At 43.0% G+C, this 26,650-nt stretch overlaps 1 protein-coding gene across 1 annotated transcript in view; it reads left to right on the top strand.

The window, feature by feature from the left end:
* The window catches only part of LOC145187185 (uncharacterized), a 59,096-nt gene that overhangs the window by 14,971 nt on the left and 17,475 nt on the right, over positions 1-26,650 (top strand). Inside the window, exon 13 of the mRNA XM_090077212.1 lies at positions 74-26,476. Within this exon, the coding sequence (XP_089933338.1) occupies positions 74-26,476 (26,403 nt within the window). The remainder of the gene's footprint in view (positions 1-73; positions 26,477-26,650) is intronic.

The raw sequence follows: 26,650 nt of genomic DNA, 5'->3' as shown, positions 1-26,650 counted from the left end.
TGTATGTTATCTGAGAGTAAAGTTATCTATTTAATAATGATATTAAAAAAATTATGAAATTCTTGTTCTTTAGGTATCAAAAAACATTCTCAGCTTAGAGGTAGAGACAAATAATAAACCAAATAAGAAATCACTTTTTCTATCGCTCAAAGGTCAGCAAGGATACTGTTCAAATGAAAAAATTCACTCTTACAACGAAGATGAACACCTTATTTCAAATCAGAATGTAGTTTTTTTACAATCTCCACGCAGATATCAGTTTAGTTCTACTCCCACTACACCCACTTCACCAATGGGTTTTAAAGATTCTTACTTTGTTGATCAACAAAACTATGTAAGATCTTCCCCTAACAGTCCATTACTGAAAAATGATAATAAAACTATAAGAAGTTCTGGTTCTTACAAAATGCATACAAAAGCATCAAGCCCATTTCAATTTGAAGGAAGATCTAGTCCAACAGTTCCATTTAAGTCTTTCACTAGTCCTTTGCCCTATGAATATTCTCTAAACCAATCTTGTACAGAAAATATTGGTGTTAATTTTATTGCTACTCCACACACAAAAAACCTGTCATCTGGTTCTGCAAACTCTTTACATACTTCATTTCAAAATGATAATGGATTCCAACGAAAAGGTGAAGAAATGTTTAGTGAACTAAGAGCTACACCAGTGGAAACAGATGCAAATAATGAAACTTTTTCAGAAATAAATGTAAGAAATAGTTTTAAATTACCAAACAACCAAAACCAGAGCATCTCTTTCAGCTTTAATGAAGGTTCAACAATTCCTGTGAACAGACATGAAGTTTCTGCTTCTGACCTTCATTCACCTGATATTTCAGCAGAGGATATTTTTATAACTGACAAATATGGGCGAAAAGTCAGGCAGAGAGTTGTGAAGAAGATCACCCGAACTCATCAAAGAGTTGTTAGAAAGAAGTACACTGATGAAAATGGAATAGAGCATGTTGAAGAAGTTCATGTTCCAAATGATAATGAGTTTAACAATGACAATATTACTATGGAAGAAGGTTCTGTTATCATCCATAGCCCAAATGAAACTGATACAACTACAAATGAAGAACTTGTAAGAGATAAAGATGGAAACATTATTAAGAGAATTGTGAAAAAAATTACACATGTGACAAAACGTACACAAGTTATAAAAAGGGCAATAACAGAAGATGAGCAGCTGGTTAATGAAAAAGATGACAAGAAAAAAACTTTTGAAATGTTTAAAATGCTCAATGCTCCAAATTCTAATTTGAAATTACATACTCTTCCAAAAACATCTAGACATTCATCTGATACATTTCAGTCAATTGAAGCCTCAAATAAGCAATTCAAATCCCTCAGCCTTCCAAGAAAAAATGTTTCTTCTAGTGAAGAAAAGCAATTGTACCAGAACAATAGTCAAAGATTAGAAAATATTTATTCATTAGACGACCTGAAACTACCTTCACCCAACAGTCATCTTGCTTCAAGTGCTATAGCACAGGGAGAAACAGAACTACATAAAAAATTTGTTGATGAGCACAGCAACATTACAAAATTGACAAGTAGAAAATATTTTGAAAAAGAGAAGTTAAAAGGGAATAAAGAAGTTAAAATTCTCCTTAGAGGTTTTGAGGTTGCAAATAATGATAGAGAGGAAGCAGTAATGCGTGTTAAGTCATATAAACCAGAGCAATTAATTGTAACTAGTATTTCTAAATCACCATTTAGTGAAGACTCAGAAACATTGAAAAATGTGTCACACCTACACAGCAAATCTAATGATGATAAAGTACTCAGAGAGAAACAAAAGCTGCACAATTTTTCTTATCATAGTTTTGGGAAAGACAAATCTATGACTAAAAATCCTAAGGCTATTGTTAAAATAAAAGTTGATGCTCAGCCATTAATTAAGCAGCATAACAAAGCTGTTTCAGATCATAAAAAGTTCAAGTCATCAATATTTGTGCCAAAAAGTGTGAAAATGTCCCCAATCAATGTTAAGGATTTGAATGAAGAAAATATTCTTAATGACACTAACAATGATGCATTTGAAAGTATTCAAAAAAGAAAACTTAAAGACCGCATTTTAAAAAATCTTAGTGAGCAAAGTGATAATAATGGTGTAGAGAAAAAAAAAACACCCAGACAAATTCATCGTCAATATGTACCCAAAGCAGTTATCAGCACTAAACAAGTAAGCTTGAAAAAGCTTAAACCTGAAATAGAAAGTATTGTTGCACATGAGAACATTAAAGTTGAAACTCTTCCACCTGATATTTTTAATTTCATGGAAAGTTTTTCTGATGCAAATATGTTAATTGATAATTCTGTTACTGAAGGAAAAAAAAAAAATTATGAATACGAAATAGAGCATCAAAAAGTTCCTCGTCGAAAGGTGCATCGGTATTATGTGAAAAAAGTTGGTTATAAAGGCTCTTCATTTGAATATACTGTTAAAAGTTGTGATTTAAATAAGTTGATATATAAAGAGAAGCAAGTCCTTAAGCAAAAAACTGAGCAACAGGAGTCACAGGTATTGGAATTAAGAAGAGTGATTAGAAAACCTGTTACACAAGTTACAAAAAGAAAAGTACATAGAATGATAGTACAAAATGATAATTTGGCAAAAGAAATAATCTGTGTTATCAATTCTGATATAAATGAAGAAAATGTATCTGAAAATCTTATTAGCACTCTAGAATGTGAAGGGACCTTTATTAGTAAAGAAAGTGAAGAACCATTGGATGTGGCACTTGAAGAAACAGGTAGAACAAGTGTATTCAAAAATGATTTAATTATCTCTGTTCCTGAAAAAAATTTTTCATCGTTTCCAAATGATACTTACAAAGAAAACAAAAAAACAATTTCCCTTATAAATATTAATGAAACAAAAATTGATTCAAAGTCTTTCATTACTGAAAGTTTTAGACAAGTTGTTTTGAGAAGAGTAATTAGAAGGCCAGTAGTTAAGCCAACACTTCGGAGAGTGTTTAGAAAACTTTTCATTGTTAAATCAGAAGAGCCTTCTTATGAACTTGCAAGAGAGAAATTAGATATGCAAGGTGAAAACCTTACCAAACCGATGACAATATCTCAATTAGAATCTGATAAACTCCTCAATTGTAATGAAAACAATGAAGTAATTTCTTTTGATATTAAGAAAAACCAGTCAAACCTATATGCCATGGAAAAAAAACAAATTTGTTTGAACCATTATAACCTACAACATTTGGAACCAACTAAAGTCAACAAGTTAGATTTTTTTGATTCAAGTATGCCAGGTCTATGTTTTGAAGAAGGATTTGAGATATCAAATTCACAACTACAAGAAGATTTTAAAGGTGTAGATAAAAGATTATTCTCCTCTACATTAATAAATCATGAAGAGAAAAGTGCAACTGAATTGCAGGAAAATGAGAAAATATCTATAGCTCCTTTAAAAACAGTATTTAAAAGCATTTGTTTAAGAAGAGTAATTAGGAAACCTGTTGTAAACACAACAAGGCGTCAGGTAATCAGAAAGTTCTTTCTAGAAGTGAATCAGTTAAACAATTTGTACTTTCCTATTGAAGCAGAAGATTCCATCCACAAAATTAAAGAAGATAGAAATGTGTTAGAGCAAATCAACTTAAGTCAATTTAGCAAGTTAAGCTTAAAAAACGATAATATGGAAAATAATATTCCTAGTTCCATTTATATTGATAACAAAATATCAGAAGAGAACATGGCTGCATCTATTTCAGAAAGAGTATTTGTTTCAAAAGTTGGCTCTGAAGATCCTAATTTGTGGGAAAAAGAGACACTACTATCAGTTGCCAAAAATGAGAATAATTCAGCACTTCTTTCTGAGGCCATGACAGAGGAGATCCTGATTGAAATAACAGCAAGAAAAATAATAAGGGTTGCAATTAAAAATTCAATGCCTGAAGTGTTAGAGGTGTCTCAGTCATTGAGTGTTAGTATGGGTATTAGTCTTTCTGATAGAAAGAATGGTTTACCAATTAAGTTGCATAAAAGTTCTTCAAATAACACAGACCCAGAAATGTGTCATCATGTTTATCGAACAGTTGAGCGAAAGCCTTTTGAGGTCCCTAGTAAACGCTCTGTTTTTAGAAAAATATATATAACTGTGGTTAATATAACTGAAATGTATCCTCAACTCGACAAACAACAATTCAAAAATGAAGAGGTAATTGCTTTTGAAACCTCAACAACTTTTCTCCAAGAAAGCATACCTACAATTGGCTCAGAAGATATAGAGCTATCTAGAAACAGAATAAGTGTAAAGCCAATTTATAATAAAGCTGATTTGCTTCCAAATAGCATTACAGATAAAGAGAACCTTTATGACAAAAAAGATATTAACACAAATGTAATACAATTACCAACTGATAGGGAAAGAATTAATCATTTAATTCCCATAACAAAGCCAAAAGAAACGCCAAGTGAGCACAAAACTGGAATAATTATGCATGTTTCAAAGAGAGATTATGAGGATACCGAATTCACAGTTTCAACTCCAATTACTTATACTTATGATTTTGGACAACAAATTGTTTTAAAGAAAACAATCCTATTACCAGAAGAGAATAACATTCCCAAATCAAAAAAATCTTCTTTTGAAATACCTGTTTCTGAAATTCCGCAAGAAATTTCCCTTAAGTTTAACGACCGCAAAAAGAAATTGCTAAGAAAAGTTACAAGAAAGCCTGTGATAGTCCCTACCAAAAGAACTGTAATAAGAAAATTATATCTTGAAAAATGTGACAGCATCAGAAAAATTTCATACATTTTACAAAGTCATTTGCTTGAGAGTGATAAAAATACAAATTCTAAATTTCATGAAGTAATAGTGAACGCACAAAAAAAAAATCAAATTATAACACATTTTGAGAAAATAACGAAGAAACAAAACATCACGATAACAACATTAGACGAAAAATATTTAAATAAATCAAAAAAAATATCATTTGAAACAACAAAGTCAGAAGATAATATAGAAGCATCGTCACCAGTGTCGTTTGAAGAATGCGCTCCGGCGGTGGCTTTTGACGAGTTTGAGCTATCTGAAGAAGAGATCTGTTCGAGACGAGTGTTTAGAGGAGTTGTTCATGTTGATAGAGACCTTGTTGAAGCGGAGCGAGGATCTTTGATCCTTCGTAAAGATGATGAGCTGGTGAAACATTTACCGTCCAGCAGTGCAGTTGAGGTGGACTTGATTGAGGTTTCAGAACCTGTGCTTGAAGAAGAGCAGATAGAGGTGACAGCTCGAAAGATAGTCCGAGTTGCTGCGAGCGTTTCAAGGCCAGACCTTTCGACTGACTCGCTAACTGCTGGTGCGACTGTTTGCACACCTGAATCACGGAAGAGTTTACCTGATGAAAGTGTGGTGTCTTCTTTAAAACTTGAAGAGCCTGTTGTGAGGCGTGAAGTTTTCCGAACTGTTCAGCGAAAGGCTGTTGTCCTTCCCACTCAGCGATCAGTGGTTAGAGAGGTGTCTAAGATTGAGGTTATTGAAGTGACAGGTGTTCCGGGTTTGCACGCAAGCAGGAATGTTGAGGAGATTGTTGAAGAAGCGTCACCAGTGTCGTTTGAAGAATGCGCTCCGGCGGTGGCTTTTGACGAGTTTGAGCTATCTGAAGAAGAGATCTGTTCGAGACGAGTGTTTAGAGGAGTTGTTCATGTTGATAGAGACCTTGTTGAAGCGGAGCGAGGATCTTTGATCCTTCGTAAAGATGATGAGCTGGTGAAACATTTACCGTCCAGCAGTGCAGTTGAGGTGGACTTGATTGAGGTTTCAGAACCTGTGCTTGAAGAAGAGCAGATAGAGGTGACAGCTCGAAAGATAGTCCGAGTTGCTGCGAGCGTTTCAAGGCCAGACCTTTCGACTGACTCGCTAACTGCTGGTGCGACTGTTTGCACACCTGAATCACGGAAGAGTTTACCTGATGAAAGTGTGGTGTCTTCTTTAAAACTTGAAGAGCCTGTTGTGAGGCGTGAAGTTTTCCGAACTGTTCAGCGAAAGGCTGTTGTCCTTCCCACTCAGCGATCAGTGGTTAGAGAGGTGTCTAAGATTGAGGTTACTGAAGTGACAGGTGTACCGGGTTTGCACGCAAGCAGGAATGTTGAGGAGATTGTTGAAGAAGCGTCACCAGTGTCGTTTGAAGAATGCGCTCCGGCGGTGGCTTTTGACGAGTTTGAGCTATCTGAAGAAGAGATCTGTTCGAGACGAGTGTTTAGAGGAGTTGTTCATGTTGATAGAGACCTTGTTGAAGCGGAGCGAGGATCTTTGATCCTTCGTAAAGATGATGAGCTGGTGAAACATTTACCGTCCAGCAGTGCAGTTGAGGTGGACTTGATTGAGGTTTCAGAACCTGTGCTTGAAGAAGAGCAGATAGAGGTGACAGCTCGAAAGATAGTCCGAGTTGCTGCGAGCGTTTCAAGGCCAGACCTTTCGACTGACTCGCTAACTGCTGGTGCGACTGTTTGCACACCTGAATCACGGAAGAGTTTACCTGATGAAAGTGTGGTGTCTTCTTTAAAACTTGAAGAGCCTGTTGTGAGGCGTGAAGTTTTCCGAACTGTTCAGCGAAAGGCTGTTGTCCTTCCCACTCAGCGATCAGTGGTTAGAGAGGTGTCTAAGATTGAGGTTACTGAAGTGACAGGTGTACCGGGTTTGCACGCAAGCAGGAATGTTGAGGAGATTGTTGAAGAAGCGTCACCAGTGTCGTTTGAAGAATGCGCTCCGGCGGTGGCTTTTGACGAGTTTGAGCTATCTGAAGAAGAGATCTGTTCGAGACGAGTGTTTAGAGGAGTTGTTCATGTTGATAGAGACCTTGTTGAAGCGGAGCGAGGATCTTTGATCCTTCGTAAAGATGATGAGCTGGTGAAACATTTACCGTCCAGCAGTGCAGTTGAGGTGGACTTGATTGAGGTTTCAGAACCTGTGCTTGAAGAAGAGCAGATAGAGGTGACAGCTCGAAAGATAGTCCGAGTTGCTGCGAGCGTTTCAAGGCCAGACCTTTCGACTGACTCGCTAACTGCTGGTGCGACTGTTTGCACACCTGAATCACGGAAGAGTTTACCTGATGAAAGTGTGGTGTCTTCTTTAAAACTTGAAGAGCCTGTTGTGAGGCGTGAAGTTTTCCGAACTGTTCAGCGAAAGGCTGTTGTCCTTCCCACTCAGCGATCAGTGGTTAGAGAGGTGTCTAAGATTGAGGTTACTGAAGTGACAGGTGTACCGGGTTTGCACGCAAGCAGGAATGTTGAGGAGATTGTTGAAGAAGCGTCACCAGTGTCGTTTGAAGAATGCGCTCCGGCGGTGGCTTTTGACGAGTTTGAGCTATCTGAAGAAGAGATCTGTTCGAGACGAGTGTTTAGAGGAGTTGTTCATGTTGATAGAGACCTTGTTGAAGCGGAGCGAGGATCTTTGATCCTTCGTAAAGATGATGAGCTGGTGAAACATTTACCGTCCAGCAGTGCAGTTGAGGTGGACTTGATTGAGGTTTCAGAACCTGTGCTTGAAGAAGAGCAGATAGAGGTGACAGCTCGAAAGATAGTCCGAGTTGCTGCGAGCGTTTCAAGGCCAGACCTTTCGACTGACTCGCTAACTGCTGGTGCGACTGTTTGCACACCTGAATCACGGAAGAGTTTACCTGATGAAAGTGTGGTGTCTTCTTTAAAACTTGAAGAGCCTGTTGTGAGGCGTGAAGTTTTCCGAACTGTTCAGCGAAAGGCTGTTGTCCTTCCCACTCAGCGATCAGTGGTTAGAGAGGTGTCTAAGATTGAGGTTACTGAAGTGACAGGTGTACCGGGTTTGCACGCAAGCAGGAATGTTGAGGAGATTGTTGAAGAAGCGTCACCAGTGTCGTTTGAAGAATGCGCTCCGGCGGTGGCTTTTGACGAGTTTGAGCTATCTGAAGAAGAGATCTGTTCGAGACGAGTGTTTAGAGGAGTTGTTCATGTTGATAGAGACCTTGTTGAAGCGGAGCGAGGATCTTTGATCCTTCGTAAAGATGATGAGCTGGTGAAACATTTACCGTCCAGCAGTGCAGTTGAGGTGGACTTGATTGAGGTTTCAGAACCTGTGCTTGAAGAAGAGCAGATAGAGGTGACAGCTCGAAAGATAGTCCGAGTTGCTGCGAGCGTTTCAAGGCCAGACCTTTCGACTGACTCGCTAACTGCTGGTGCGACTGTTTGCACACCTGAATCACGGAAGAGTTTACCTGATGAAAGTGTGGTGTCTTCTTTAAAACTTGAAGAGCCTGTTGTGAGGCGTGAAGTTTTCCGAACTGTTCAGCGAAAGGCTGTTGTCCTTCCCACTCAGCGATCAGTGGTTAGAGAGGTGTCTAAGATTGAGGTTACTGAAGTGACAGGTGTACCGGGTTTGCACGCAAGCAGGAATGTTGAGGAGATTGTTGAAGAAGCGTCACCAGTGTCGTTTGAAGAATGCGCTCCGGCGGTGGCTTTTGACGAGTTTGAGCTATCTGAAGAAGAGATCTGTTCGAGACGAGTGTTTAGAGGAGTTGTTCATGTTGATAGAGACCTTGTTGAAGCGGAGCGAGGATCTTTGATCCTTCGTAAAGATGATGAGCTGGTGAAACATTTACCGTCCAGCAGTGCAGTTGAGGTGGACTTGATTGAGGTTTCAGAACCTGTGCTTGAAGAAGAGCAGATAGAGGTGACAGCTCGAAAGATAGTCCGAGTTGCTGCGAGCGTTTCAAGGCCAGACCTTTCGACTGACTCGCTAACTGCTGGTGCGACTGTTTGCACACCTGAATCACGGAAGAGTTTACCTGATGAAAGTGTGGTGTCTTCTTTAAAACTTGAAGAGCCTGTTGTGAGGCGTGAAGTTTTCCGAACTGTTCAGCGAAAGGCTGTTGTCCTTCCCACTCAGCGATCAGTGGTTAGAGAGGTGTCTAAGATTGAGGTTACTGAAGTGACAGGTGTACCGGGTTTGCACGCAAGCAGGAATGTTGAGGAGATTGTTGAAGAAGCGTCACCAGTGTCGTTTGAAGAATGCGCTCCGGCGGTGGCTTTTGACGAGTTTGAGCTATCTGAAGAAGAGATCTGTTCGAGACGAGTGTTTAGAGGAGTTGTTCATGTTGATAGAGACCTTGTTGAAGCGGAGCGAGGATCTTTGATCCTTCGTAAAGATGATGAGCTGGTGAAACATTTACCGTCCAGCAGTGCAGTTGAGGTGGACTTGATTGAGGTTTCAGAACCTGTGCTTGAAGAAGAGCAGATAGAGGTGACAGCTCGAAAGATAGTCCGAGTTGCTGCGAGCGTTTCAAGGCCAGACCTTTCGACTGACTCGCTAACTGCTGGTGCGACTGTTTGCACACCTGAATCACGGAAGAGTTTACCTGATGAAAGTGTGGTGTCTTCTTTAAAACTTGAAGAGCCTGTTGTGAGGCGTGAAGTTTTCCGAACTGTTCAGCGAAAGGCTGTTGTCCTTCCCACTCAGCGATCAGTGGTTAGAGAGGTGTCTAAGATTGAGGTTACTGAAGTGACAGGTGTACCGGGTTTGCACGCAAGCAGGAATGTTGAGGAGATTGTTGAAGAAGCGTCACCAGTGTCGTTTGAAGAATGCGCTCCGGCGGTGGCTTTTGACGAGTTTGAGCTATCTGAAGAAGAGATCTGTTCGAGACGAGTGTTTAGAGGAGTTGTTCATGTTGATAGAGACCTTGTTGAAGCGGAGCGAGGATCTTTGATCCTTCGTAAAGATGATGAGCTGGTGAAACATTTACCGTCCAGCAGTGCAGTTGAGGTGGACTTGATTGAGGTTTCAGAACCTGTGCTTGAAGAAGAGCAGATAGAGGTGACAGCTCGAAAGATAGTCCGAGTTGCTGCGAGCGTTTCAAGGCCAGACCTTTCGACTGACTCGCTAACTGCTGGTGCGACTGTTTGCACACCTGAATCACGGAAGAGTTTACCTGATGAAAGTGTGGTGTCTTCTTTAAAACTTGAAGAGCCTGTTGTGAGGCGTGAAGTTTTCCGAACTGTTCAGCGAAAGGCTGTTGTCCTTCCCACTCAGCGATCAGTGGTTAGAGAGGTGTCTAAGATTGAGGTTACTGAAGTGACAGGTGTACCGGGTTTGCACGCAAGCAGGAATGTTGAGGAGATTGTTGAAGAAGCGTCACCAGTGTCGTTTGAAGAATGCGCTCCGGCGGTGGCTTTTGACGAGTTTGAGCTATCTGAAGAAGAGATCTGTTCGAGACGAGTGTTTAGAGGAGTTGTTCATGTTGATAGAGACCTTGTTGAAGCGGAGCGAGGATCTTTGATCCTTCGTAAAGATGATGAGCTGGTGAAACATTTACCGTCCAGCAGTGCAGTTGAGGTGGACTTGATTGAGGTTTCAGAACCTGTGCTTGAAGAAGAGCAGATAGAGGTGACAGCTCGAAAGATAGTCCGAGCTGCTGCGAGCGTTTCAAGGCCAGACCTTTCGACTGACTCGCTAACTGCTGGTGCGACTGTTTGCACACCTGAATCACGGAAGAGTTTACCTGATGAAAGTGTGGTGTCTTCTTTAAAACTTGAAGAGCCTGTTGTGAGGCGTGAAGTTTTCCGAACTGTTCAGCGAAAGGCTGTTGTCCTTCCCACTCAGCGATCAGTGGTTAGAGAGGTGCCTAAGATTGAGGTTACTGAAGTGACAGGTGTACCGGGTTTGCACGCAAGCAGGAATGTTGAGGAGATTGTTGAAGAAGCGTCACCAGTGTCGTTTGAAGAATGCGCTCCGGCGGTGGCTTTTGACGAGTTTGAGCTATCTGAAGAAGAGATCTGTTCGAGACGAGTGTTTAGAGGAGTTGTTCATGTTGATAGAGACCTTGTTGAAGCGGAGCGAGGATCTTTGATCCTTCGTAAAGATGATGAGCTGGTGAAACATTTACCGTCCAGCAGTGCAGTTGAGGTGGACTTGATTGAGGTTTCAGAACCTGTGCTTGAAGAAGAGCAGATAGAGGTGACAGCTCGAAAGATAGTCCGAGTTGCTGCGAGCGTTTCAAGGCCAGACCTTTCGACTGACTCGCTAACTGCTGGTGCGACTGTTTGCACACCTGAATCACGGAAGAGTTTACCTGATGAAAGTGTGGTGTCTTCTTTAAAACTTGAAGAGCCTGTTGTGAGGCGTGAAGTTTTCCGAACTGTTCAGCGAAAGGCTGTTGTCCTTCCCACTCAGCGATCAGTGGTTAGAGAGGTGTCTAAGATTGAGGTTACTGAAGTGACAGGTGTACCGGGTTTGCACGCAAGCAGGAATGTTGAGGAGATTGTTGAAGAAGCGTCACCAGTGTCGTTTGAAGAATGCGCTCCGGCGGTGGCTTTTGACGAGTTTGAGCTATCTGAAGAAGAGATCTGTTCGAGACGAGTGTTTAGAGGAGTTGTTCATGTTGATAGAGACCTTGTTGAAGCGGAGCGAGGATCTTTGATCCTTCGTAAAGATGATGAGCTGGTGAAACATTTACCGTCCAGCAGTGCAGTTGAGGTGGACTTGATTGAGGTTTCAGAACCTGTGCTTGAAGAAGAGCAGATAGAGGTGACAGCTCGAAAGATAGTCCGAGTTGCTGCGAGCGTTTCAAGGCCAGACCTTTCGACTGACTCGCTAACTGCTGGTGCGACTGTTTGCACACCTGAATCACGGAAGAGTTTACCTGATGAAAGTGTGGTGTCTTCTTTAAAACTTGAAGAGCCTGTTGTGAGGCGTGAAGTTTTCCGAACTGTTCAGCGAAAGGCTGTTGTCCTTCCCACTCAGCGATCAGTGGTTAGAGAGGTGTCTAAGATTGAGGTTACTGAAGTGACAGGTGTACCGGGTTTGCACGCAAGCAGGAATGTTGAGGAGATTGTTGAAGAAGCGTCACCAGTGTCGTTTGAAGAATGCGCTCCGGCGGTGGCTTTTGACGAGTTTGAGCTATCTGAAGAAGAGATCTGTTCGAGACGAGTGTTTAGAGGAGTTGTTCATGTTGATAGAGACCTTGTTGAAGCGGAGCGAGGATCTTTGATCCTTCGTAAAGATGATGAGCTGGTGAAACATTTACCGTCCAGCAGTGCAGTTGAGGTGGACTTGATTGAGGTTTCAGAACCTGTGCTTGAAGAAGAGCAGATAGAGGTGACAGCTCGAAAGATAGTCCGAGTTGCTGCGAGCGTTTCAAGGCCAGACCTTTCGACTGACTCGCTAACTGCTGGTGCGACTGTTTGCACACCTGAATCACGGAAGAGTTTACCTGATGAAAGTGTGGTGTCTTCTTTAAAACTTGAAGAGCCTGTTGTGAGGCGTGAAGTTTTCCGAACTGTTCAGCGAAAGGCTGTTGTCCTTCCCACTCAGCGATCAGTGGTTAGAGAGGTGTCTAAGATTGAGGTTACTGAAGTGACAGGTGTACCGGGTTTGCACGCAAGCAGGAATGTTGAGGAGATTGTTGAAGAAGCGTCACCAGTGTCGTTTGAAGAATGCGCTCCGGCGGTGGCTTTTGACGAGTTTGAGCTATCTGAAGAAGAGATCTGTTCGAGACGAGTGTTTAGAGGAGTTGTTCATGTTGATAGAGACCTTGTTGAAGCGGAGCGAGGATCTTTGATCCTTCGTAAAGATGATGAGCTGGTGAAACATTTACCGTCCAGCAGTGCAGTTGAGGTGGACTTGATTGAGGTTTCAGAACCTGTGCTTGAAGAAGAGCAGATAGAGGTGACAGCTCGAAAGATAGTCCGAGTTGCTGCGAGCGTTTCAAGGCCAGACCTTTCGACTGACTCGCTAACTGCTGGTGCGACTGTTTGCACACCTGAATCACGGAAGAGTTTACCTGATGAAAGTGTGGTGTCTTCTTTAAAACTTGAAGAGCCTGTTGTGAGGCGTGAAGTTTTCCGAACTGTTCAGCGAAAGGCTGTTGTCCTTCCCACTCAGCGATCAGTGGTTAGAGAGGTGTCTAAGATTGAGGTTACTGAAGTGACAGGTGTACCGGGTTTGCACGCAAGCAGGAATGTTGAGGAGATTGTTGAAGAAGCGTCACCAGTGTCGTTTGAAGAATGCGCTCCGGCGGTGGCTTTTGACGAGTTTGAGCTATCTGAAGAAGAGATCTGTTCGAGACGAGTGTTTAGAGGAGTTGTTCATGTTGATAGAGACCTTGTTGAAGCGGAGCGAGGATCTTTGATCCTTCGTAAAGATGATGAGCTGGTGAAACATTTACCGTCCAGCAGTGCAGTTGAGGTGGACTTGATTGAGGTTTCAGAACCTGTGCTTGAAGAAGAGCAGATAGAGGTGACAGCTCGAAAGATAGTCCGAGTTGCTGCGAGCGTTTCAAGGCCAGACCTTTCGACTGACTCGCTAACTGCTGGTGCGACTGTTTGCACACCTGAATCACGGAAGAGTTTACCTGATGAAAGTGTGGTGTCTTCTTTAAAACTTGAAGAGCCTGTTGTGAGGCGTGAAGTTTTCCGAACTGTTCAGCGAAAGGCTGTTGTCCTTCCCACTCAGCGATCAGTGGTTAGAGAGGTGTCTAAGATTGAGGTTACTGAAGTGACAGGTGTACCGGGTTTGCACGCAAGCAGGAATGTTGAGGAGATTGTTGAAGAAGCGTCACCAGTGTCGTTTGAAGAATGCGCTCCGGCGGTGGCTTTTGACGAGTTTGAGCTATCTGAAGAAGAGATCTGTTCGAGACGAGTGTTTAGAGGAGTTGTTCATGTTGATAGAGACCTTGTTGAAGCGGAGCGAGGATCTTTGATCCTTCGTAAAGATGATGAGCTGGTGAAACATTTACCGTCCAGCAGTGCAGTTGAGGTGGACTTGATTGAGGTTTCAGAACCTGTGCTTGAAGAAGAGCAGATAGAGGTGACAGCTCGAAAGATAGTCCGAGTTGCTGCGAGCGTTTCAAGGCCAGACCTTTCGACTGACTCGCTAACTGCTGGTGCGACTGTTTGCACACCTGAATCACGGAAGAGTTTACCTGATGAAAGTGTGGTGTCTTCTTTAAAACTTGAAGAGCCTGTTGTGAGGCGTGAAGTTTTCCGAACTGTTCAGCGAAAGGCTGTTGTCCTTCCCACTCAGCGATCAGTGGTTAGAGAGGTGCCTAAGATTGTGGTTACTGAAGTGACAGGTGTACCGGGTTTGCACGCAAGCAGGAATGTTGAGGAGATTGTTGAAGAAGCGTCACCAGTGTCGTTTGAAGAATGCGCTCCGGCGGTGGCTTTTGACGAGTTTGAGCTATCTGAAGAAGAGATCTGTTCGAGACGAGTGTTTAGAGGAGTTGTTCATGTTGATAGAGACCTTGTTGAAGCGGAGCGAGGATCTTTGATCCTTCGTAAAGATGATGAGCTGGTGAAACATTTACCGTCCAGCAGTGCAGTTGAGGTGGACTTGATTGAGGTTTCAGAACCTGTGCTTGAAGAAGAGCAGATAGAGGTGACAGCTCGAAAGATAGTCCGAGTTGCTGCGAGCGTTTCAAGGCCAGACCTTTCGACTGACTCGCTAACTGCTGGTGCGACTGTTTGCACACCTGAATCACGGAAGAGTTTACCTGATGAAAGTGTGGTGTCTTCTTTAAAACTTGAAGAGCCTGTTGTGAGGCGTGAAGTTTTCCGAACTGTTCAGCGAAAGGCTGTTGTCCTTCCCACTCAGCGATCAGTGGTTAGAGAGGTGTCTAAGATTGAGGTTACTGAAGTGACAGGTGTACCGGGTTTGCACGCAAGCAGGAATGTTGAGGAGATTGTTGAAGAAGCGTCACCAGTGTCGTTTGAAGAATGCGCTCCGGCGGTGGCTTTTGACGAGTTTGAGCTATCTGAAGAAGAGATCTGTTCGAGACGAGTGTTTAGAGGAGTTGTTCATGTTGATAGAGACCTTGTTGAAGCGGAGCGAGGATCTTTGATCCTTCGTAAAGATGATGAGCTGGTGAAACATTTACCGTCCAGCAGTGCAGTTGAGGTGGACTTGATTGAGGTTTCAGAACCTGTGCTTGAAGAGGAGCAGGTTGAAGTTATTACTCGTAGAGTATTTCGTGAAAGGACCATTGTCTCTTGTAATCATTTATTACCACCATCAACTCCCATCATATGCACTTTTGATTTTCAGCGACCGGTGGTTATTGTGCGAACCATCTTGTTACCTGATGATTCTGTTATTCAGGCACAAAATAACCTTTCTTCTGAGGTGCCTGATGGTGTTTCATCTTTGGCGCTTTACAATGATTCCGCGCATGTTGTTTCTGATGTTTCTGTAAGTTATATTTTTAGAACTGTTCGGCGAATGCCTGTAGTAGTTCCCACCAGGCGTACTGTTTTTAGAGTGCTCTTTCCTCATGTTGGTGACTCGCCTCGTTTATCGTTTTCTCACAAGAAAATCGCAGCGGAGCCTGTTTATGAGAGAATCGCAGTTTCCTTTCAAGAGCCAATATCTTCTCAAAATATTGACGAAAGCGCTATTATTGAGGATCATGTTACAGTGAGAAAGGTTTATCGAAATGCAAATTTTAATCATTCAGACTTTGTTGATATAAGGACTGACAGCTGTTTTGGTAATGATATTTTTGTAGGCAAAGTGTCTTACTTGCCTACCATTTCTGAGATTGAGGAAGATTCGGTTACTCTCTCTGACTCTGTAGGTGAGGTAGCTCATATTGAGATGACTAGTCGAAAAGTGGTGCGTATTGTTAACAAATCTCCTATGGCTGCAGCGTTTTCTGTCTCTGAATCTTTAAATCGTAATGTGGAAGTTATACCTTATGGTTTGAAGGATATTTTTCCAAATAATAACATCCAAGATCACGTATCGGTTCAAGAAACAGCCGTTTGTCATCTTGTTTTACGAACAGTTCAAAGAAAGCCAGTGGCAGTTCCAACGCTGCGTTCAGTTTTTAGGAAAGATTTTGTGTCTGAGGTTGATGTAATTCAGTTCCCTAATGAACTTCAAATAGTCCCATATGTAAACAATGAGGAGATAGTTGTGCAAACTACAGCAGTGTCATTTCAAGAATGTATTCCAGATGTTAGTTTTGAGGGTAGTGAGCTATCTGAAGAGACTGTCAATGTTAGGCAAGTTACGAGAACTGCCTCACTATTTTCAATAAGACCTGCAAATATGAATCAAGAATCATTCTCTAGAGAAAAAGTAAATGCCGATTTTAGAAAGACATATTATGCACCAGATTGTAATAAGCGAGAAAATTCAGATTCAAATATGTCGCCTTTGTCAGATGAGGTAGAAGAGCTGGTTACTCGAAAGATCGTCCGGGTAATAAAAAGATCACAAAAATTTGAATCATCATTAAAATCAGATTCCATAAGTGAAAACTTAGAGCACAGATCATCTGATTCTACAGATGCGTCAATTAAAGAGAGTACGTTGTTTTCTTTAAAACTTGAAGAGCCTGTTGTGAGGCGTGAAGTTTTCCGAACTGTTCAGCGAAAGGCTGTTGTCCTTCCCACTCAGCGATCAGTGGTTAGAGAGGTGTCTAAGATTGAGGTTACTGAAGTGACAGGTGTACCGGGTTTGCACGCAAGCAGGAATGTTGAGGAGATTGTTGAAGAAGCGTCACCAGTGTCGTTTGAAGAATGCGCTCCGGCGGTGGCTTTTGACGAGTTTGAGCTATCTGAAGAAGAGATCTGTTCGAGACGAGTGTTTAGAGGAGTTGTTCATGTTGATAGAGACCTTGTTGAAGCGGAGCGAGGATCTTTGATCCTTCGTAAAGATGATGAGCTGGTGAAACATTTACCGTCCAGCAGTGCAGTTGAGGTGGACTTGATTGAGGTTTCAGAACCTGTGCTTGAAGAAGAGCAGATAGAGGTGACAGCTCGAAAGATAGTCCGAGTTGCTGCGAGCGTTTCAAGGCCAGACCTTTCGACTGACTCGCTAACTGCTGGTGCGACTGTTTGCACACCTGAATCACGGAAGAGTTTACCTGATGAAAGTGTGGTGTCTTCTTTAAAACTTGAAGAGCCTGTTGTGAGGCGTGAAGTTTTCCGAACTGTTCAGCGAAAGGCTGTTGTCCTTCCCACTCAGCGATCAGTGGTTAGAGAGGTGCCTAAGATTGAGGTTACTGAAGTGACAGGTGTACCGGGTTTGCACGCAAGCAGGAATGTTGAGGAGATTGTTGAAGAAGCGTCACCAGTGTCGTTTGAAGAATGCGCTCCGGCGGTGGCTTTTGACGAGTTTGAGCTATCTGAAGAAGAGATCTGTTCGAGACGAGTGTTTAGAGGAGTTGTTCATGTTGATAGAGACCTTGTTGAAGCGGAGCGAGGATCTTTGATCCTTCGTAAAGATGATGAGCTGGTGAAACATTTACCGTCCAGCAGTGCAGTTGAGGTGGACTTGATTGAGGTTTCAGAACCTGTGCTTGAAGAAGAGCAGATAGAGGTGACAGCTCGAAAGATAGTCCGAGTTGCTGCGAGCGTTTCAAGGCCAGACCTTTCGACTGACTCGCTAACTGCTGGTGCGACTGTTTGCACACCTGAATCACGGAAGAGTTTACCTGATGAAAGTGTGGTGTCTTCTTTAAAACTTGAAGAGCCTGTTGTGAGGCGTGAAGTTTTCCGAACTGTTCAGCGAAAGGCTGTTGTCCTTCCCACTCAGCGATCAGTGGTTAGAGAGGTGTCTAAGATTGAGGTTACTGAAGTGACAGGTGTACCGGGTTTGCACGCAAGCAGGAATGTTGAGGAGATTGTTGAAGAAGCGTCACCAGTGTCGTTTGAAGAATGCGCTCCGGCGGTGGCTTTTGACGAGTTTGAGCTATCTGAAGAAGAGATCTGTTCGAGACGAGTGTTTAGAGGAGTTGTTCATGTTGATAGAGACCTTGTTGAAGCGGAGCGAGGATCTTTGATCCTTCGTAAAGATGATGAGCTGGTGAAACATTTACCGTCCAGCAGTGCAGTTGAGGTGGACTTGATTGAGGTTTCAGAACCTGTGCTTGAAGAAGAGCAGATAGAGGTGACAGCTCGAAAGATAGTCCGAGTTGCTGCGAGCGTTTCAAGGCCAGACCTTTCGACTGACTCGCTAACTGCTGGTGCGACTGTTTGCACACCTGAATCACGGAAGAGTTTACCTGATGAAAGTGTGGTGTCTTCTTTAAAACTTGAAGAGCCTGTTGTGAGGCGTGAAGTTTTCCGAACTGTTCAGCGAAAGGCTGTTGTCCTTCCCACTCAGCGATCGGTGGTTAGAGAGGTGCCTAAGATTGTGGTTACTGAAGTGACAGGTGTACCGGGTTTGCACGCAAGCAGGAATGTTGAGGAGATTGTTGAAGAAGCGTCACCAGTGTCGTTTGAAGAATGCGCTCCGGCGGTGGCTTTTGACGAGTTTGAGCTATCTGAAGAAGAGATCTGTTCGAGACGAGTGTTTAGAGGAGTTGTTCATGTTGATAGAGACCTTGTTGAAGCGGAGCGAGGATCTTTGATCCTTCGTAAAGATGATGAGCTGGTGAAACATTTACCGTCCAGCAGTGCAGTTGAGGTGGACTTGATTGAGGTTTCAGAACCTGTGCTTGAAGAAGAGCAGATAGAGGTGACAGCTCGAAAGATAGTCCGAGTTGCTGCGAGCGTTTCAAGGCCAGACCTTTCGACTGACTCGCTAACTGCTGGTGCGACTGTTTGCACACCTGAATCACGGAAGAGTTTACCTGATGAAAGTGTGGTGTCTTCTTTAAAACTTGAAGAGCCTGTTGTGAGGCGTGAAGTTTTCCGAACTGTTCAGCGAAAGGCTGTTGTCCTTCCCACTCAGCGATCAGTGGTTAGAGAGGTGTCTAAGATTGAGGTTACTGAAGTGACAGGTGTACCGGGTTTGCACGCAAGCAGGAATGTTGAGGAGATTGTTGAAGAAGCGTCACCAGTGTCGTTTGAAGAATGCGCTCCGGCGGTGGCTTTTGACGAGTTTGAGCTATCTGAAGAAGAGATCTGTTCGAGACGAGTGTTTAGAGGAGTTGTTCATGTTGATAGAGACCTTGTTGAAGCGGAGCGAGGATCTTTGATCCTTCGTAAAGATGATGAGCTGGTGAAACATTTACCGTCCAGCAGTGCAGTTGAGGTGGACTTGATTGAGGTTTCAGAACCTGTGCTTGAAGAAGAGCAGATAGAGGTGACAGCTCGAAAGATAGTCCGAGTTGCTGCGAGCGTTTCAAGGCCAGACCTTTCGACTGACTCGCTAACTGCTGGTGCGACTGTTTGCACACCTGAATCACGGAAGAGTTTACCTGATGAAAGTGTGGTGTCTTCTTTAAAACTTGAAGAGCCTGTTGTGAGGCGTGAAGTTTTCCGAACTGTTCAGCGAAAGGCTGTTGTCCTTCCCACTCAGCGATCAGTGGTTAGAGAGGTGTCTAAGATTGAGGTTACTGAAGTGACAGGTGTACCGGGTTTGCACGCAAGCAGGAATGTTGAGGAGATTGTTGAAGAAGCGTCACCAGTGTCGTTTGAAGAATGCGCTCCGGCGGTGGCTTTTGACGAGTTTGAGCTATCTGAAGAAGAGATCTGTTCGAGACGAGTGTTTAGAGGAGTTGTTCATGTTGATAGAGACCTTGTTGAAGCGGAGCGAGGATCTTTGATCCTTCGTAAAGATGATGAGCTGGTGAAACATTTACCGTCCAGCAGTGCAGTTGAGGTGGACTTGATTGAGGTTTCAGAACCTGTGCTTGAAGAAGAGCAGATAGAGGTGACAGCTCGAAAGATAGTCCGAGTTGCTGCGAGCGTTTCAAGGCCAGACCTTTCGACTGACTCGCTAACTGCTGGTGCGACTGTTTGCACACCTGAATCACGGAAGAGTTTACCTGATGAAAGTGTGGTGTCTTCTTTAAAACTTGAAGAGCCTGTTGTGAGGCGTGAAGTTTTCCGAACTGTTCAGCGAAAGGCTGTTGTCCTTCCCACTCAGCGATCAGTGGTTAGAGAGGTGTCTAAGATTGAGGTTACTGAAGTGACAGGTGTACCGGGTTTGCACGCAAGCAGGAATGTTGAGGAGATTGTTGAAGAAGCGTCACCAGTGTCGTTTGAAGAATGCGCTCCGGCGGTGGCTTTTGACGAGTTTGAGCTATCTGAAGAAGAGATCTGTTCGAGACGAGTGTTTAGAGGAGTTGTTCATGTTGATAGAGACCTTGTTGAAGCGGAGCGAGGATCTTTGATCCTTCGTAAAGATGATGAGCTGGTGAAACATTTACCGTCCAGCAGTGCAGTTGAGGTGGACTTGATTGAGGTTTCAGAACCTGTGCTTGAAGAAGAGCAGATAGAGGTGACAGCTCGAAAGATAGTCCGAGTTGCTGCGAGCGTTTCAAGGCCAGACCTTTCGACTGACTCGCTAACTGCTGGTGCGACTGTTTGCACACCTGAATCACGGAAGAGTTTACCTGATGAAAGTGTGGTGTCTTCTTTAAAACTTGAAGAGCCTGTTGTGAGGCGTGAAGTTTTCCGAACTGTTCAGCGAAAGGCTGTTGTCCTTCCCACTCAGCGATCAGTGGTTAGAGAGGTGTCTAAGATTGAGGTTACTGAAGTGACAGGTGTACCGGGTTTGCACGCAAGCAGGAATGTTGAGGAGATTGTTGAAGAAGCGTCACCAGTGTCGTTTGAAGAATGCGCTCCGGCGGTGGCTTTTGACGAGTTTGAGCTATCTGAAGAAGAGATCTGTTCGAGACGAGTGTTTAGAGGAGTTGTTCATGTTGATAGAGACCTTGTTGAAGCGGAGCGAGGATCTTTGATCCTTCGTAAAGATGATGAGCTGGTGAAACATTTACCGTCCAGCAGTGCAGTTGAGGTGGACTTGATTGAGGTTTCAGAACCTGTGCTTGAAGAAGAGCAGATAGAGGTGACAGCTCGAAAGATAGTCCGAGTTGCTGCGAGCGTTTCAAGGCCAGACCTTTCGACTGACTCGCTAACTGCTGGTGCGACTGTTTGCACACCTGAATCACGGAAGAGTTTACCTGATGAAAGTGTGGTGTCTTCTTTAAAACTTGAAGAGCCTGTTGTGAGGCGTGAAGTTTTCCGAACTGTTCAGCGAAAGGCTGTTGTCCTTCCCACTCAGCGATCAGTGGTTAGAGAGGTGTCTAAGATTGAGGTTACTGAAGTGACAGGTGTACCGGGTTTGCACGCAAGCAGGAATGTTGAGGAGATTGTTGAAGAAGCGTCACCAGTGTCGTTTGAAGAATGCGCTCCGGCGGTGGCTTTTGACGAGTTTGAGCTATCTGAAGAAGAGATCTGTTCGAGACGAGTGTTTAGAGGAGTTGTTCATGTTGATAGAGACCTTGTTGAAGCGGAGCGAGGATCTTTGATCCTTCGTAAAGATGATGAGCTGGTGAAACATTTACCGTCCAGCAGTGCAGTTGAGGTGGACTTGATTGAGGTTTCAGAACCTGTGCTTGAAGAAGAGCAGATAGAGGTGACAGCTCGAAAGATAGTCCGAGTTGCTGCGAGCGTTTCAAGGCCAGACCTTTCGACTGACTCGCTAACTGCTGGTGCGACTGTTTGCACACCTGAATCACGGAAGAGTTTACCTGATGAAAGTGTGGTGTCTTCTTTAAAACTTGAAGAGCCTGTTGTGAGGCGTGAAGTTTTCCGAACTGTTCAGCGAAAGGCTGTTGTCCTTCCCACTCAGCGATCAGTGGTTAGAGAGGTGTCTAAGATTGAGGTTACTGAAGTGACAGGTGTACCGGGTTTGCACGCAAGCAGGAATGTTGAGGAGATTGTTGAAGAAGCGTCACCAGTGTCGTTTGAAGAATGCGCTCCGGCGGTGGCTTTTGACGAGTTTGAGCTATCTGAAGAAGAGATCTGTTCGAGACGAGTGTTTAGAGGAGTTGTTCATGTTGATAGAGACCTTGTTGAAGCGGAGCGAGGATCTTTGATCCTTCGTAAAGATGATGAGCTGGTGAAACATTTACCGTCCAGCAGTGCAGTTGAGGTGGACTTGATTGAGGTTTCAGAACCTGTGCTTGAAGAGGAGCAGGTTGAAGTTATTACTCGTAGAGTATTTCGTGAAAGGACCATTGTCTCTTTTAATCATTTATTACCACCATCAACTCCCATCATATGCACTTTTGATTTTCAGCGACCGGTGGTTATTGTGCGAACCATCTTGTTACCTGATGATTCTGTTATTCAGGCACAAAATAACCTTTCTTCTGAGGTGCCTGATGGTGTTTCATCTTTGGCGCTTTACAATGATTCCGCGCATGTTGTTTCTGATGTTTCTGTAAGTTATATTTTTAGAACTGTTCGGCGAATGCCTGTAGTAGTTCCCACCAGGCGTACTGTTTTTAGAGTGCTCTTTCCTCATGTTGGTGACTCGCCTCGTTTATCGTTTTCTCACAAGAAAATCGCAGCGGAGCCTGTTTATGAGAGAATCGCAGTTTCCTTTCAAGAGCCAATATCTTCTCAAAATATTGACGAAAGCGCTATTATTGAGGATCATGTTACAGTGAGAAAGGTTTATCGAAATGCAAATTTTAATCATTCAGACTTTGTTGATATAAGGACTGACAGCTGTTTTGGTAATGATATTTTTGTAGGCAAAGTGTCTTACTTGCCTACCATTTCTGAGATTGAGGAAGATTCGGTTACTCTCTCTGACTCTGTAGGTGAGGTAGCTCATATTGAGATGACTAGTCGAAAAGTGGTGCGTATTGTTAACAAATCTCCTATGGCTGCAGCGTTTTCTGTCTCTGAATCTTTAAATCGTAATGTGGAAGTTATACCTTATGGTTTGAAGGATATTTTTCCAAATAATAACATCCAAGATCACGTATCGGTTCAAGAAACAGCCGTTTGTCATCTTGTTTTACGAACAGTTCAAAGAAAGCCAGTGGCAGTTCCAACGCTGCGTTCAGTTTTTAGGAAAGATTTTGTGTCTGAGGTTGATGTAATTCAGTTCCCTAATGAACTTCAAATAGTCCCATATGTAAACAATGAGGAGATAGTTGTGCAAACTACAGCAGTGTCATTTCAAGAATGTATTCCAGATGTTAGTTTTGAGGGTAGTGAGCTATCTGAAGAGACTGTCAATGTTAGGCAAGTTACGAGAACTGCCTCACTATTTTCAATAAGACCTGCAAATATGAATCAAGAATCATTCTCTAGAGAAAAAGTAAATGCCGATTTTAGAAAGACATATTATGCACCAGATTGTAATAAGCGAGAAAATTCAGATTCAAATATGTCGCCTTTGTCAGATGAGGTAGAAGAGCTGGTTACTCGAAAGATCGTCCGGGTAATAAAAAGATCACAAAAATTTGAATCATCATTAAAATCAGATTCCATAAGTGAAAACTTAGAGCACAGATCATCTGATTCTACAGATGCGTCAATTAAAGAGAGTACGTTGTTTTCTTTAAAACTTGAAGAGCCTGTTGTGAGGCGTGAAGTTTTCCGAACTGTTCAGCGAAAGGCTGTTGTCCTTCCCACTCAGCGATCAGTGGTTAGAGAGGTGTCTAAGATTGAGGTTACTGAAGTGACAGGTGTACCGGGTTTGCACGCAAGCAGGAATGTTGAGGAGATTGTTGAAGAAGCGTCACCAGTGTCGTTTGAAGAATGCGCTCCGGCGGTGGCTTTTGACGAGTTTGAGCTATCTGAAGAAGAGATCTGTTCGAGACGAGTGTTTAGAGGAGTTGTTCATGTTGATAGAGACCTTGTTGAAGCGGAGCGAGGATCTTTGATCCTTCGTAAAGATGATGAGCTGGTGAAACATTTACCGTCCAGCAGTGCAGTTGAGGTGGACTTGATTGAGGTTTCAGAACCTGTGCTTGAAGAAGAGCAGATAGAGGTGACAGCTCGAAAGATAGTCCGAGTTGCTGCGAGCGTTTCAAGGCCAGACCTTTCGACTGACTCGCTAACTGCTGGTGCGACTGTTTGCACACCTGAATCACGGAAGAGTTTACCTGATGAAAGTGTGGTGTCTTCTTTAAAACTTGAAGAGCCTGTTGTGAGGCGTGAAGTTTTCCGAACTGTTCAGCGAAAGGCTGTTGTCCTTCCCACTCAGCGATCAGTGGTTAGAGAGGTGCCTAAGATTGAGGTTACTGAAGTGACAGGTGTACCGGGTTTGCACGCAAGCAGGAATGTTGAGGAGATTGTTGAAGAAGCGTCACCAGTGTCGTTTGAAGAATGCGCTCCGGCGGTGGCTTTTGACGAGTTTGAGCTATCTGAAGAAGAGATCTGTTCGAGACGAGTGTTTAGAGGAGTTGTTCATGTTGATAGAGACCTTGTTGAAGCGGAGCGAGGATCTTTGATCCTTCGTAAAGATGATGAGCTGGTGAAACATTTACCGTCCAGCAGTGCAGTTGAGGTGGACTTGATTGAGGTTTCAGAACCTGTGCTTGAAGAAGAGCAGATAGAGGTGACAGCTCGAAAGATAGTCCGAGTTGCTGCGAGCGTTTCAAGGCCAGACCTTTCGACTGACTCGCTAACTGCTGGTGCGACTGTTTGCACACCTGAATCACGGAAGAGTTTACCTGATGAAAGTGTGGTGTCTTCTTTAAAACTTGAAGAGCCTGTTGTGAGGCGTGAAGTTTTCCGAACTGTTCAGCGAAAGGCTGTTGTCCTTCCCACTCAGCGATCAGTGGTTAGAGAGGTGTCTAAGATTGAGGTTACTGAAGTGACAGGTGTACCGGGTTTGCACGCAAGCAGGAATGTTGAGGAGATTGTTGAAGAAGCGTCACCAGTGTCGTTTGAAGAATGCGCTCCGGCGGTGGCTTTTGACGAGTTTGAGCTATCTGAAGAAGAGATCTGTTCGAGACGAGTGTTTAGAGGAGTTGTTCATGTTGATAGAGACCTTGTTGAAGCGGAGCGAGGATCTTTGATCCTTCGTAAAGATGATGAGCTGGTGAAACATTTACCGTCCAGCAGTGCAGTTGAGGTGGACTTGATTGAGGTTTCAGAACCTGTGCTTGAAGAAGAGCAGATAGAGGTGACAGCTCGAAAGATAGTCCGAGTTGCTGCGAGCGTTTCAAGGCCAGACCTTTCGACTGACTCGCTAACTGCTGGTGCGACTGTTTGCACACCTGAATCACGGAAGAGTTTACCTGATGAAAGTGTGGTGTCTTCTTTAAAACTTGAAGAGCCTGTTGTGAGGCGTGAAGTTTTCCGAACTGTTCAGCGAAAGGCTGTTGTCCTTCCCACTCAGCGATCAGTGGTTAGAGAGGTGTCTAAGATTGAGGTTACTGAAGTGACAGGTGTACCGGGTTTGCACGCAAGCAGGAATGTTGAGGAGATTGTTGAAGAAGCGTCACCAGTGTCGTTTGAAGAATGCGCTCCGGCGGTGGCTTTTGACGAGTTTGAGCTATCTGAAGAAGAGATCTGTTCGAGACGAGTGTTTAGAGGAGTTGTTCATGTTGATAGAGACCTTGTTGAAGCGGAGCGAGGATCTTTGATCCTTCGTAAAGATGATGAGTATTTGAATTATCCAACATTTGGTTCTGAATCTTTAATTAACTTACGTTCCTCCGATATTCGATATCATAATGTTGATGATGCATCTCCTGTTCTGATTTCTTTGTCTGCTCATAGTTCTGTTAAGCGTGATATTCTGAAATCATCTGCTATTATTAAAGCAAATAGGATGCGTCGTATGAAAACTGTTGTTGTGCGTCGTGTGTTTTATACTGTTAAGACTGTGATTGTTCGAAGCGAAGTAGATGATGGTATAATAGATAAAGACTCTTCCGGTTCGTATAGTTCAAGCTTTTCTTCCAATGAAGGTCTTTGTACATTTAATCATGGAGACGTATTTTCAAATGCTGGTAAACAGTACTCCAAATCAATGATATATGGGAATAATGGTTATGAAGTGTTATTAAAGCCGCCAGTTGAGCCTTTTATCGTTTTTAACATTTCAAGTATGCAGAATGGTGGTTTTATTTTTAATGGTTCCTCCATTATCAATGACGATTTTAACATATCAGTTCAGTCAGAACACCCTTTTGATTCTTCCGATTATAACTCGGTTTGTAAATTGCCTGCGGATACCTTAAGTACTGATTTAAATAAACTACAGTATTCTCCTCAAAATGATAAACCTAGCATTCTTACCGATGCACTAGTTAACGATCCTGAATTGAGTGTTAATAACATGAAAAGAAATTTCACTGAGCTCTCTTTCTCTAATATAGATAACATGGTTACAGACAGTATGAATTTTCAAGCTGTAGTATTCGATGAGGTGTTGTCAAAAAATGAAGTTTGTTCTTTTGAGAATGATCTTTCTAAGTCAAACGCTTTTGAAAATGTTAGTGCAAGTATTTCACCCAAAAACTTTACAGCAAAAGATTTTGATAACGTGCCAGTTATCTTTGAACATCTTAAAGATTCGTCTCGTTTTGGAGATAATCTTGAGCTAAAAGTATCCGTTCATAATACTTTGTCATGTGATAAAGCAATATCCCCGATAAATACAGATTGTTTTAATTCCTCATCATCTTTCGAAACAAAACCTTTAAACGATGTGATGTTCGGAAGCAGTGAAAAAGATTTTGACTTCTCGTCTATTCTTCCTAATGTCTTAGACAAGCTGTCTAGTGAAGTGCAAATTTCCAATATAAAACTGCCTCAATCAAAGGTAATTTTCAATGTTTCGATTAATAGTGGTAAACGGTTTTTCAAACAAAATTTTTTGATGCTTTGATTTCTCTACGTCAAGTTCTGTCTCATTCTTTAAAACAGTAACAATATTTAAAGTAAATATCAATTTCAGTTTATTTAAAAGAAGATTCTTTACATTTATGAAAATCTT

This window comes from Hydra viridissima, unplaced genomic scaffold (genome assembly GCF_058129835.1).
Source record: "Hydra viridissima isolate aposymbiotic clone 2 unplaced genomic scaffold, HvirCarnegie_v1 scaffold_2, whole genome shotgun sequence".
In the NCBI taxonomy this organism is placed as follows: Eukaryota; Metazoa; Cnidaria; class Hydrozoa; order Anthoathecata; family Hydridae; genus Hydra; species Hydra viridissima.
This window is presented reverse-complemented; position numbering and strand designations above follow the sequence as displayed.